A 13,693-nucleotide genomic window follows, 5' to 3' on the forward strand; every position below is an offset into this window, starting at 1 on the left:
AATTTTTCCAGCCACACGCAGCACAGGTTTCTATACTTCCTTGGTCTGTCTGGTCTCCAGATTTGTCACCCATCAAGCACTTGTGGGACCAGATGGACACCAACTTCAGCCATATAAATGTAAAGGCTCTGGAACAACAGTCACAACATATGGGCAAATCTGTCAGAGAATAGTACACAGTGCCTATATGTCTCCATGCCTAGCTGTATTGCTGCATGTATCCAAGCAAGAAAAACTTAAAAGGTGTGAAGGTTTCTTTAAATTTTTAAATAGTGAACAACATCTTAAGATTAAAATAAATGTAAATCATAACAAACTATTTTGAAATTCATCGTTATTTTTTTAACAAAGCCAAATGAGTAACATTACAAATCAAAAACTGTTAAATTTATTTTTATTAATTCAAGCAGTTATACAAAAAATATAAAAGTAACAAGTTTTATTTTTAAAAATGAACAAAATTGATACATTAAAAAAACATTTATTAGGGAAGATATCATCAAAGCAAATTATTCTTTTCAACTTATTTTAGTATGTGTCTTAGTTGGTTTTAAATATAAACAATAATAATTTGCTAACTAATGTTCAACTCTAAATTCATTTTTTACTGTTAAATATTTTTATTTCAAACAATTATTTTTTAATTAGATTTTAAATAAGCTTCTAAAAAGTTAAATTTTTTACGTTGCAAATTATTTCTTTAGGGAGGAGCATCAATCCGCACCAATGCTCGCCTCGTCAGACCATCTTTATTTCATTAATTGCCGTCATTGCTATGGCAATTGATGAAATTGGCAATTTTTAATACTAAGCACATCAATAATTTGCCATGAAACTGTTTTCTTGTATAAGAAACACTATACTAAATACAATATGTATAGAAAATTTACATTCATTAATTATTATATAAAATACATCTTAGAAACATTTAGTAATTGAGTAGATTAAATAAAAAATATTGTTGAGTTGTTATCTATCTAATACAAAATAATAAACTGAATTTAATTCACAAATATAAACAAACAATTAAGAAAAAAACTTGAGCTATTAAATAAAATTTGTAATTCTTAAATTACACAATGAATTTATTGAAATTCACAAACCTAGAAATTTGGTTTTTTCCCCCTCTTCATTTTTTTTATAAACAGGACTGAAGAATATTTGACTATGCTTTAATTTTAGAAAATCATTGTCTACAAGCTGATCTGTAACTCAATTTCTATAAAAATATGGTCCATTTATAAATCCAATAATATATACAGAAAAACAATATTGGCCGACAATTAGAATTTCAAATAATTCATTGAATATACAAGAACAAACTGTATTATTTAAACTTTAAGAAGTGAATTTTTATTGGTTCATTAACATAATTCAGTTCTTAATTTATTTTCTTACAATTACATACAGCCAATTGTAATAACACAGATATATTTTTTTAAAACAGATCCCTTTTTATTTCTTCAAATTTATCTTATAAATATAATTATTTTTTTATCAAAATATTAATCATACATTTTTATGAAAGTTAATGTACAAATAATATGAATTATGCAACAGTGAGATTATTGAGAGTGATTAGGAGATTAGGAAATATGAGCATAAATATAAATTACCCATTATACAGATTATATATAACTATAACAACTTACTTATTGTACTTTCATTTATTATTAATATATTCTAATTGATATTTCATGAATATTTATAAAAATCAGCATGGTGTGTGTATATGTATATAGTGTATACGGATACATACAAATATACATACGTACATAAAAATAAATTGAGAACATTGAATTTATGATTTGAGGTTATGATATGTTCGTATAAAGCAACCTCTCATATCATCAAAAATTGAGTCCCAGGAACATCAATGTTTTCAAATACTATTTAATGGAACTATCATATTTCATCAAACATATATTTTTGTATATATACCATACAAAATTTTTTAGATCTTTTCTAAAAATATATATTTCTTCCTTACTATGTATAATAATATCCAAAATTGTAATAATACAGGAATCGAAATTTATTTTATAATATAATGAAACGTATGAATGGAAATGAAAACAGACAATTAAAATACATATATACAATACATATTTATATTGTATTATTTAATTTAAAAATATTTATAATTATTATTATAAATTTCTAATTAATATGATTTTTTTGTTTTAATTAAAAATTTTATTTAAATTATTTAAATGTTTGATGCCCAATACAAGACTTCAACTTATTTTGTTAGAGCTATTTGATTATATACCATAATTAAAGTTTAAAACAAAATGATACTCTGAATATTATATTTACATTACAATAACTTTCACTGGATGAATAATAAGCATAGCATCCAGTAACAGAAATTCTCCTTTTGTATAATTTTAATATAACATGAGAATTTGAACTTCTTCAATTCTTTATTTAAAAATTTAAGTCATTGTAGTTTGCACAAATTTATATTATAATCATAACTTATTAATTAATTGTCAGTGTGGTATAACGTTTAAAACTGTTATTTTGAACAATGTAAGGTATAATTATAGCAAGAGCGACTAATGTTATTCCAAGTGTATTGACAATTATTCCTTCTTCTGGAAAGTGTTTATAATCTCTGAAAAAGAAAATTTAGTTATTGGTAAAATGTATATAATTCTTCTACAAAATTAAATAAAATATAATAGTATTTAAAATTTTTAGTTACTTTGCATGTTACAAAACAATAATCCATCAAAATAAAAATATTTTATTTCAGATTACATACTCATACAAATTACTCCATCTTAGGTTAATGTTACCTTAGGTAGCCAAGATGGCGGCTCGTCTCTAATTCCAGCAAGGAAATAGTGGGATGCAAGTTCTAACCTAACCTAACCTATTCTAGTAATTTGGTTGCTAATAATTATGGTAATTTATTAGAATAGGTTAGGTTAGGTTAGGACTTGCGTCCCACTATTTCCTTGCTGGAATTAGAGACGAGTCGCCATCTTGGCTACCTAAGGTAACATTAACCTATCTTATTATGTTAAATTTCTCACTAGTAGTAAATATTAATTATATATGTTTATTATTCAAAAACTTAATATATTATTTCAAAATAATGTAAATTTTATATGAACTTATAATATGAATTCATTTATATTAGACCCATTAAATCAGATTGATTGGTTGAATATAAATTAGAAATAAAAAGCCAACGTGAATATTTGCAAATTCATAGATGAATAATAGTAAATAAAAGTAAACTTATCGTGTAAAGAAAATACAGAGCCTGACAATTCAGATATGCAGACTGTATATTTGAAATAATTAGAATAAGTAGCTCGCTGTGTAAGAAATTCTTTTATAATTTATTATTATAATTATGATAACTAAAAGTTGGTAAAATGTAACTATCTACCAAGGTCAAAAGTAAACTTTGGCCATGGTATTTTTTCGTATTTATTTTAACATATGTGTTAAAGATTTTTATTTATGAAAATAAATATAAAGAATAAAACGCCCTTCCTAAAAGAAATGGAATTTAAAAATCTGCCTTATTTGGGCTCACTAAACTTATTCCATTTAACTGAACTTAAAAATCTACTCTAACAAAGCAATTTTTAAATTTATAAACATAAATAAAAATTCAAATTTCATTATTTTACAAAAAGCTTTTTCTGTTATTAATAACATCAAATATCATAGTTTTTTCAAGATATATGTAATATAGTATTTTCTGCATATAAATTATTGTGTGTAAATTTAATGAATTTTCATTTCGTAGTCATACATGATCCATCCATCAGAAAAGCTAAATTTAGAGATTTCACACTCTAATAAAATAAGCTACAAGACAATAGAAGACCATGCAACTAATTCTATTGAATCTCTAAAGCTAATCTAAATGTAACCTTTTAAAAATAAGATTTATATAAATTTAATTGAAATAATAATTTTACTTGTTTCATAGTTTCTGGATGAAAATTCACTGAGTTCAGCATTAATAAAGTTCCTTTAGCATTAACACAAGCACTTTCGACGATTATACACGCGTCGAAAGTGCTTGTGTTAATGCTAAAAGAACTTTATTAACGCTGAACTCAGTGAATTTTCATCCAGAAACTATACAAAGCTTGGCGTGAGTTTTCGAATTTACTTTTTACTTGTTTCATATTTTACGCATTAACGTGAATTAGAGATTAATACATATATGCATATAAAATTGTATAAATTCTTCATATTGTTAAAACATTGTATTAATAATTATTTTAACACTTTTTTAAAACTCTCTCTGCACTTTGACACTAAGAGAACTTTTTTTAGCAAGCCCATCATGACAAATCCACAATGGGGTTGCCAGGTCTACAATGGGGCAACCAGGTGGTGACTAACAAGACCCAACATATCTGGACAGACCAGTTCCAAAAAATTTCTGGGATTTTTCGACCTGTCTGGATTCAATCCGTGTCCCCCAGAGCAGTACATTGTTGCTTTAACCTCTCAACCACCTGGCCATCTTTTTTAACACTTTAGTTTGAATTAATGGTTTGTTTGTTTTTCTTTATTTCTATATGGCAATGCAACACATGGTGATTTGCTGATCAGATGCCACCTGAGAGGACTTTCTTTGGAAAATTGGGACCTATTTAGATATTACTAATGTGAAAAAAACCTGGAAAATTTTACATGCCAGCCCACTGACAAGGTGTGAACCAGAGATCAACTACCAGAGTTCAGTGGTTTTATCCACTCAGCCACTGGTGGGTCACAAATTAATAGACTAGTGGACTAGTACTAGATTGCTTAGTGAACAATCTAGCATAGTTTCCAAAAATACTATTATGATTATCAATAACCAATAAAATATAACTTTTCTACAATAATAAGAGTATTAGGGTAACTGGCAATATTATTGGCAACTTGTGTTCCTTAACAAAACTGTAAACAATCATAAATTCCATCACAAATTCTTTAATATCTGAGTGTTTGAGGAGGTAATTAATTGATTTAATTTGCTAAATCAAGCCATTAACAATATTGAAAAATTTTTGGAAACATTTAATTAATTAAACTTTTATGCCTCTCAGATTAAGCACGAGTTACGAAATTTACAATTTTATCATTATAATTAATAATCTTTATGCAAATTTGTGTGTTATTCACAAAATTTCTGAATTAGGGAGATAATAGTTTCAAGTCAACTCTTATTCTCCTATAAAGCCCATTATTATAAAAAAGAAATATAAAATTGTATTAGCTTTTAAAAAAGTTTGTTAGTTTTCTAAAAACTAATACGACTTTATATTTGCTTTTAATGCCATGCTTTGTTGTATATTTATTTTCTTATATATTTCTATTATGTTTGTTTTTATTTTCAGTATTTATGGTATTTCATATTTATTATAAAAGTTGATAACTATGTTAACATTATTTATTAAAATCTTTTAAAATTTGTATTCTTTTCAAAGATCTTACTAAAATTTTTATATGATAATCTCTATACACTTTTACATATTTTAATACTACTATCTAAAGACAACATTGTTAAGAGTTAAAAATATATTTGATCCATTTAATAAATTTCATTGAAATTTCAAAATTTTATTTTATTATTGCATAAAAATATGCATATAAACACAATACAGCTTGATCCTCATGCCAAATATCAGATAAAGGAAGAAAACCTCACTGAATATGGCATTAATAGTTTAAATACTCAGTGAGTTTTCCTTCCTTTATGCATACAAATTTTATTGAATACAAATATGTATTTTCATTTTGTATTAACTAATGTATACGAAACAAAACAGCTAATATCAGGTCAGTCCATAAGTTCATGCGTATTTTTATCTACAAAAAAAGCAGCAAAAAATTTTAATTAAATTTTATTTCAATCTATAATGTATTCACCATTATTTTGTACAATTTCTTGCCATCTTGATGGTAGCCTTTTAATCCCTTCTTCGTAAAATGATTTCAGTTTTGAATCAAAATTTTCAGAAATAGTCTTTTTTACATTGTTCTCGTCCTCAAAAGTTTTCCCTTTTAAAAAATTCTGCAAACTGCGAAAAAGATGATAATCACTGGAAGCAATATCTGGCGAATATAGTGGATGAGGTAAAATTTCCCAGTTGTAGCTTTCGAGTTTCTGTACAGTTATTTTTGCAGCGTGTGTGCTCTTGCAGCATTACAATGCTGCAAGAGAACCTGCTTTCTGTTCACTAACGACGGTCGATTTTTTTTCAATTTTTTATTTAAATGCTCTAATTGCTCACAATGCATTTGAGCTGTAATTGTTTGATCAGGTTCTAACAGCTCAAAGTGAATTACACCTGACATATCCCACCAAACAGACAAAAGAATTTTTTTTGGATGCAACCAACCTTTTGCAGTCGGTTTTGGCTGCTTGTCACGATCTATCCATTGTCTTTTTCTCGTCACATTATTATAGAGGATCCATTTTTCGTCTCCAGTAACCAGCCTACCAAGAAAAAGGTTCTAAAGCAATACGGGATAAAAGAGACGTGCAAATGTTTACACATTGTTGTCGGTTAGCTATTGACAGTACATGTGGTATCCATTTTCCTAGCTTTGAAACTTTTCCGATTTGTTGTAGGTGTCTATGAACAGTTCCGTGGGATGAATTTAAATGTTCCACAATTTTATCAACTGTTAAAGATGGTTCTGCTTCAACTAATGCAGAGAGAGCATCATCATCAAAGTCAACGGGTTTTCCAGTACGAGCCTTATCCTCCACACTAAAATCATTGTTTCTAAATCTTTCAAACCACTTCTGCCCAGTCCTTGCACTAATTACAATTTGATTATGTACAGTATTTATTTTTTTGGCTGCATTTGTAGCATTCTCACCACTTAAAAATTAAAAGTATAAAACATGTCTTTTATATTCATCTGTTACTTCCATTTTAACAAAAATAAACAACTAAAATGTTCACAATTCTGAACAGTATTATATGAATGAGATCCAATTTAACACTTCAGTGTAAAAATTATCACATTAGACTGACATTTTTAACAGCAAAACAAGATTTTTCTCAAGGTCATAAAAATGCACATGGACTTATGGACTGACCTGATAATACATCTATAAAGTTTTTATGATGAAATATGTACAGATAGAAAAGAAAGTCACTTAACATCCCTGCTACAAAATATAGAATGTACCCAAAGTTAATTTGCCCATGTCAGGAACACATTATACCAAAAGAGAAACAGATTGATGTGTGATACACACACGGCTACCATCTTGAGGGAGGCCCTATTGAATGCAATTCCGAAACTGTAAATGGGAAGGGGGTCATGTGACACATCATTTAGGTTCAGAACTTCACAAAGAATTGATTGCTGAAAGATTTATTGACCTACCTCAAATGGTTACAGAATTATTATATGCTTCATTTGTTGTTACAGGTTGAAGAACAGACAACAAATGCCCCTAACACAGGAAGAATGCATCAAAATCATCCTGATGGCAGGAGAGAAAAGTTCCAGGGTAATCACACAGGATTTTAATCAATGTCATCCACACTGAGAGCCTGTGTCACTTGTAGCATTTGCCAACCTACTCCAGAAATTCAGGAAGACTGAATTGGTCCATGATAAGAAATGTTCGGGCCTGTGCAATCACCCTGTAACTTTTCTTTTCTGCATCAGGATGCTTTCAACATGTTATTCCTGTGTTAGGGGCATTGTGTTGTCTGTTCTTCAACCTGTAACAACAAAGGAAGCATATTAATAATTCTGTAACCATTTGAGTTAGGTCAATAAATCTTTCAGCAATCAATTCCTTGTGAAGTCCTGAACCTAAATGATGTGTCAACATGACCCCTTCCCATTTACAGTTTTGGGGTTGCATTCAAGATGGCAGCAATGCATGTAACACACATCAATCTGTTTCCCCCTTGGTGTAATGTAAGGTGACCAGACATCCTGCTTCTTAACAATTTGTCCCGCATCCTATGGCATTTTGAAAAAGTCCCAAGTTTTGGAAAAATTAAGTTTTTGTCAATTATGTGTCACAAAATTATGTCTAATGTTTAAGATTTGTAAAAATCATTTTGTATCACACGTATTGGTACAAAGATGTGCGTGAGCATCAAAAATAAAGAATGCTGCGCCAACAAAACGCTTTGTATTCATGGCGAAAACTGACAGAAAATGGTTTAGGTCGCAAAGCTGCAGCAACAGAGCAGTGCATGTTCACAGGCTGTCGAAATGAGCAAACATTTTGTTCATTGCATGTTACATGAATGCATTTTTTCTACCATAAATAAAGTGTGTAATCTGATAAATTACAATTAAGTGTTGAGACTTTGAAATCCATATTGTGTGTGAAATATAACTTAACAAATTCTTGCAAAAAATTTCATTATGTTTTAAACAATGACAGCAATCTACTAAAAAAAATTCACTCAACTAAGAAATATGCAAAAGAATAAAGAGTTTTTAAAGATTTATAATAGTATATATATTTATTGGGTTATTCGGAAAGTAATTTCGTTTTTTTATTATTAGAGGAATTAGATGTATTTTTACCAGCCAATTTTATTTTAAACCACATTTTCATTATATACTTCGACAGCCGACATTTTAAGGCTTATTTGTAAAAAATTTTGTTTGATTCTGTACAATTGTTTTTTTTTGGTGAACCATCAAATATGGAAAATCGAAAGCATCATTTTTGGCATATTTTGCTTTTTTATAACTAAAAAATCAAAATGCTGTTCAAACAAGAAAAAAACTGTGGTACATGTTTAGAGAAGATGTGTTGAGAGAAAGACAGTGCCAAAACTGGTTTACAAAATTGCATTGTGGCAATTTTAATATCGAAGATACACCACATCTGGATGGCCATTTGAAGCCAATGAAAATAAAATAAAGGTACTGATTGAAGCAATCTGCCGTATAACAACACATGAAATCACTAAGAGATTAAATCTGTTAAATTGAACCGTTTATTATTACTTAAAACGAATTGGTTTCGTTTCAAAGCTCGATATATAGGTTCCACATGTTATTAAAGGGAGATGCTTTCTACGGTTGGATTTTAAAGAAATTTTTTTTGAGCTTTTACCAGACAATTTAACAATTGATTCGAAAGTGTACTGCCATCGAGTAAACAAATTTAGTAATATCATCAAGCAGAAAAGGCCAGAATTGATCAACAAACAAAATGTAGTGTTTTACCATGATAATGCCAAATTTCACACAAGTTTGGTAACTCGTCAGAAACTGTTATAGCTTAGATGGGATGTGTTATCACACCAACCATATTCGCCAGATCGGGCACACTCAGATTATTACTTGTTCCGGTCTATACAAATTTTTTTTAACTGTAAGACATTTACTTGAAATGACAATGTCAAAAATCACTTGGATCAGTTTTTTGTAAACAACGATCAAAATTTTTATGAATGTGAAATCATGCTACTACCAGAAACAATGACAACAGGTATTTGACCAAAATGGTCAATATATAATTCAATAAAATATTTATTTATTATAAGAATATTGCGTTTATTTTTCTACGGAAAAAACGAAATTACTTTCCAAACAACCCAATATTATATTTGTAAATTTTACATATGTTGAAATTTTAAAAAATATAATACAATACAATTTTTGCATTCTTTGATAATAAAATTTTGTTTCTCTAGAACAATTTTTTCAACAAGACAACCACTCCCCCATCAATTTTGTTCCACTTCACCAATGTTAAAATCTGATCACCTTAGTTTAATATGTTCCTGACATGAGCAAGTTAACTTTGCTACATTCTATATTCTGTAGCAGGGATGTTAAGTAACTTTCTTTCCCACCTTGTATTAAACCACTCAATATATCTCACTATGTCATTGTTAGAAATATGTGAATAGTTGCTGCCATTGCATATTCTACAATAATGAGATTCTGAAGTAATGTATGGTTCTATTTTTATACATTGTAAGAAATTCAATTCAATTATCAACAAAACTTTTTCAAAATGGATTAGATATTTAAATTTTTTATCATTTAGGCTTTTAAAGTAGCAATTATATTATTTTATGATATTTCATATGCAAATCAAGACATTATTCAGGGAATAATGAATTCAATTTGTAAACTTCTTTTATTGTACTCATATATATATATATATATATATATCTTACTGTATCTTGAATAATGTATGTATATATTTATTTTTCATTAATCAAATATTTTATATGATAATTAGAAATCTTAAAGAAGTAATAGATTAGATTATTAAAAAAATTCAACTTTCTCTTTTAAAATACTACACAGAAATAAAATTTAGTTTTTACATAAACTAAGATAAAATTATCAAATGTGTCAGATTTTTTAGTTATTTACACTTAACAGGAGTTTTTGACAATTAAGCAATGTCCTTCTAACTCTTAATTAACAGACCCAGTGATCACTCAGATGTGTATTAACAAATCATTTTTGTTAGATGTATTTTAGATCAGTAACTTGTCAATCCCTCTTCAGTAAATAGATGTAATCTACAACAAGAATCACGTAATCCTGTACGATAATCAACCAACCACTATATAGCAATACTGAAATGCATCTAATAAAAAGAATTTGTTAATACACATTTAAGCAATCCCTGGCCTCTGGGATTGCTTAGATGTTAATTGTCTGAGTTAGAAGAGCACTGTAGGCATTCTGAACTGTCAAAAAACTCCTTTTAATTTTTATATTTATATTTTTCATCAATATAGCAAAAGATATTATTTTAAAACAAAATTGATAGTACCTTATATGTATTTTATTTTCAATTAAGAATCAAATGATAAAAAATTATATATATATATATATCATTTGACTTATCATTTGATTTTATATACAGGTAACCCCCGTATAACACAGCATTTCTATAGCACAGATTCACTCTGACACGGTTCGAGAATTGGGTAAAACCCTCGATCAACATGAAATGTAATAAATATTTACATACTTAAGTACTAATAGTTCACAAAAATAATAATTTTTGTGAACTATTAGTACTTAAGTATGTAAATTTTCTTTTCCCACCTTCTGTCGATACACATGGTCCTTCTCGATACTTGTTTCAATGTTGCCAGAACTCGACTGCTTTTGCCAGATATTTTTTCCTTATTCCATACTTGCTTTATTCTTCATAAGTGCTTAGCACCATATAAGGAAATTTATAAAGATCTTTTAACTAAAAGCAAGCAATCTAAAATTACACACTTTTTGCAAAAGGTAAAGCATGGATCTGAAGATAATGCAGAAAAATGCTCAGAGGATAAGGATAACTTGCCAAAAAGAAAATGCCCTCTGTTAAAAGTGCTTAGTGATGACGAAGAAAACATTGTTTAATTTATATTAATATGTATCACTTAAGAAAATTTTAATAAAGATATTTATCTTAATTATGAAAATATAATATCATGTTTTTTAATTTTTGGAACCTAACCCCCCTTTTCGTACTAGTTCTTTGTTTCGTATAACATGGATTCGCATAACACAGCAATTTTTTGGAACATAACTCCCATGTTATGCGAGGGTTACCTGTATTTGATTTGACTTGACTGTATATATTTATGTATATTTATATATATTACACATAAACAAACACTCTTAAAAACCTTTTAACCACAGCTGTTTTTTACTATTCTTCTAACGTTTTTGGTAAACTTTAGAAAACGTTAGAAGAATAGTAAAAAATGGTTGTGGTTAAAAGGTTTTTAAGAGTGTTTACTTGTGTTTACATAATGCAGTCATAGAAGAATTTAAAGTTTATATATATTACAGTTTTAATTTAATTTAATTTGAAAAACTAATAATTAAAATTTGATTTTGATTTATGAGTAAAATATAAAAACTCAAATTATTACTGCATTTCTCCTTGATAAATTATATTATATTAACATGAATATAATAATTCATTATAACAATAATAATTTGTATTTTATATAAACAAATTTATATTCTATTTGTTAATAATTATGCTGTAATAATATGGAAAATTACAAGCATGTATCATATTTGTCATAATTATTTTAATTTATAAATACAAAAATTCTTACAGTATACGTCCTGTGGTCTCTGTAAGTCCAGTGACACAAGAAGCGATAGCTAAACTGAATACTATTAATCCAAAAGTAATATGGGTCGGTAGCAAACGTTGTCGAAATTTAGCAGTAGCAGTTTCACAACAAAGGAAGACAAGAAATGTGAAAAATCCAAAGAGTAACTGAAATATATTGAAAAATATATCTTAAATTAGACAAATATATTAATAACATGCATATATTAATAGTTAAAAAGTATTGAACAAGTACTTTTTGGCAACCAAAGTATTGAAAGATTTTCATTAAAATAAACTCCAATAAAGCAGATTGTTTTTATTGTTATATTCTTTAAAAACCTTGGAGTTATTTCACATTAATTACAATAATTTTATTTCCCTAAATTGTGGGTTTAAGTCCCACTTTAAATTAATCTTTTCTTCAAAAATATTCCAAATTATTAAATTTATATCTAAAATTAATGTAATAATTAATATTTATTCATGGCAAATCAGTTGCAACATCTGTATGCATATCAACAAATTCCAATGCATTTATTAAAACTCAATGTGGTGTGGCTTAACAGCCACGTTTATCTTTGACCATTTTTATCAAAGAGGTCCTATAACTTGCTCTATTACTACCCAAGAGGTATTGGAAAACGCTGAACAATTTTGTTGTCCCACAATTGTAGCAGTGATGATATCTTGCATTGACCATTTTTATGCAAGCTAGGGCACCTTCATATATTAGATACTGTTTCCACAGCAACTAGCTTGAGACCAGTGACCAACAATCTGAAAGACGCTTGGTGCTAAATCGGGACTATATGCTGGGTGTTTAAAAAGTTCTAAGCTGGTGGAAGTCTGAAAGAACTTCCACCTCTTCCCTGAACTGAAAATGTGGCTAGAAGGGCAGAGGTATGAGACTAATGATGATCTTCAAAACAACGCTAAGGCCCATCTCGTCACTGGCGGCAACATTCTATAAAGAGGGGATTGCAAAGCTCATTTACATATATGACAAATTCCTCAATCTTCACAGTGATTATGTCGAAAGGTAACCATGTTTGTACCTAACTTTTGGTAATAAATTCATTTTGCTATTTACACTTGTCTTTGTTTTATGGATCATTGAAGGTTGGAAAAAACTGCCCTTGTACATTAGCTATCACTAGCTATCCTATTGTTAGACATGATTCTCAAATTATACTATGCTCTTGCACATTTTCAAGAGATGCCTCCCTTTTTTTAATATAAAAAAAATTACTGCACCCTCTACATTTTTTCTAAAAGCTTACTGACAAAGAGGTCTGAGTGCCTAATCTCCAGTAGCAACATGAACATGTTGAGAATATCATATGGTACCAACTCTTTCAGTGAGGCCATTCACTTAATAAATTCGTGACACGATACGCCTATCACATTTATGTTGCAACTCACATAACTCAAACTAGGCATCCTCGTTGATCTGATGCCTAATCAGACTTCCTTTCTAGGAACAGTCTTTCGGAATTTCTAGAAACAATCTAGAAACAGAATTTCAGATTGTTTCTAGGGATGCAAGCCTCATAGTTTAAGATTCACTGCATTATCCTTTGTTGTAAACAGCAGCTAAATTTATATAAATTTTTTATTAACAAGATT

At 28.5% G+C, this 13,693-nt stretch overlaps 1 protein-coding gene across 1 annotated transcript; it reads right to left on the reverse strand.

Moving 5' to 3' along the window:
- Window positions 1-377: 377 nt before the first annotated feature.
- On the reverse strand, window positions 378-12,255 carry LOC136980186 (plasma membrane ascorbate-dependent reductase CYBRD1-like; the record flags this gene model as incomplete). Its single annotated transcript, XM_067276250.1, has 2 exons — window positions 378-2,620; window positions 12,066-12,255. Coding segments are annotated over 2 exons (326 nt in total), but the record flags the coding sequence as incomplete, so codon positions are not given.
- Between the last annotated feature and the right edge of the window lie 1,438 nt (window positions 12,256-13,693).

This window comes from Centruroides vittatus, unplaced genomic scaffold, assembly GCF_030686945.1.
Source record: "Centruroides vittatus isolate TY-2023 unplaced genomic scaffold, ASM3068694v2 contig_1159, whole genome shotgun sequence".
In the NCBI taxonomy this organism is placed as follows: domain Eukaryota; kingdom Metazoa; phylum Arthropoda; class Arachnida; order Scorpiones; family Buthidae; genus Centruroides; species Centruroides vittatus.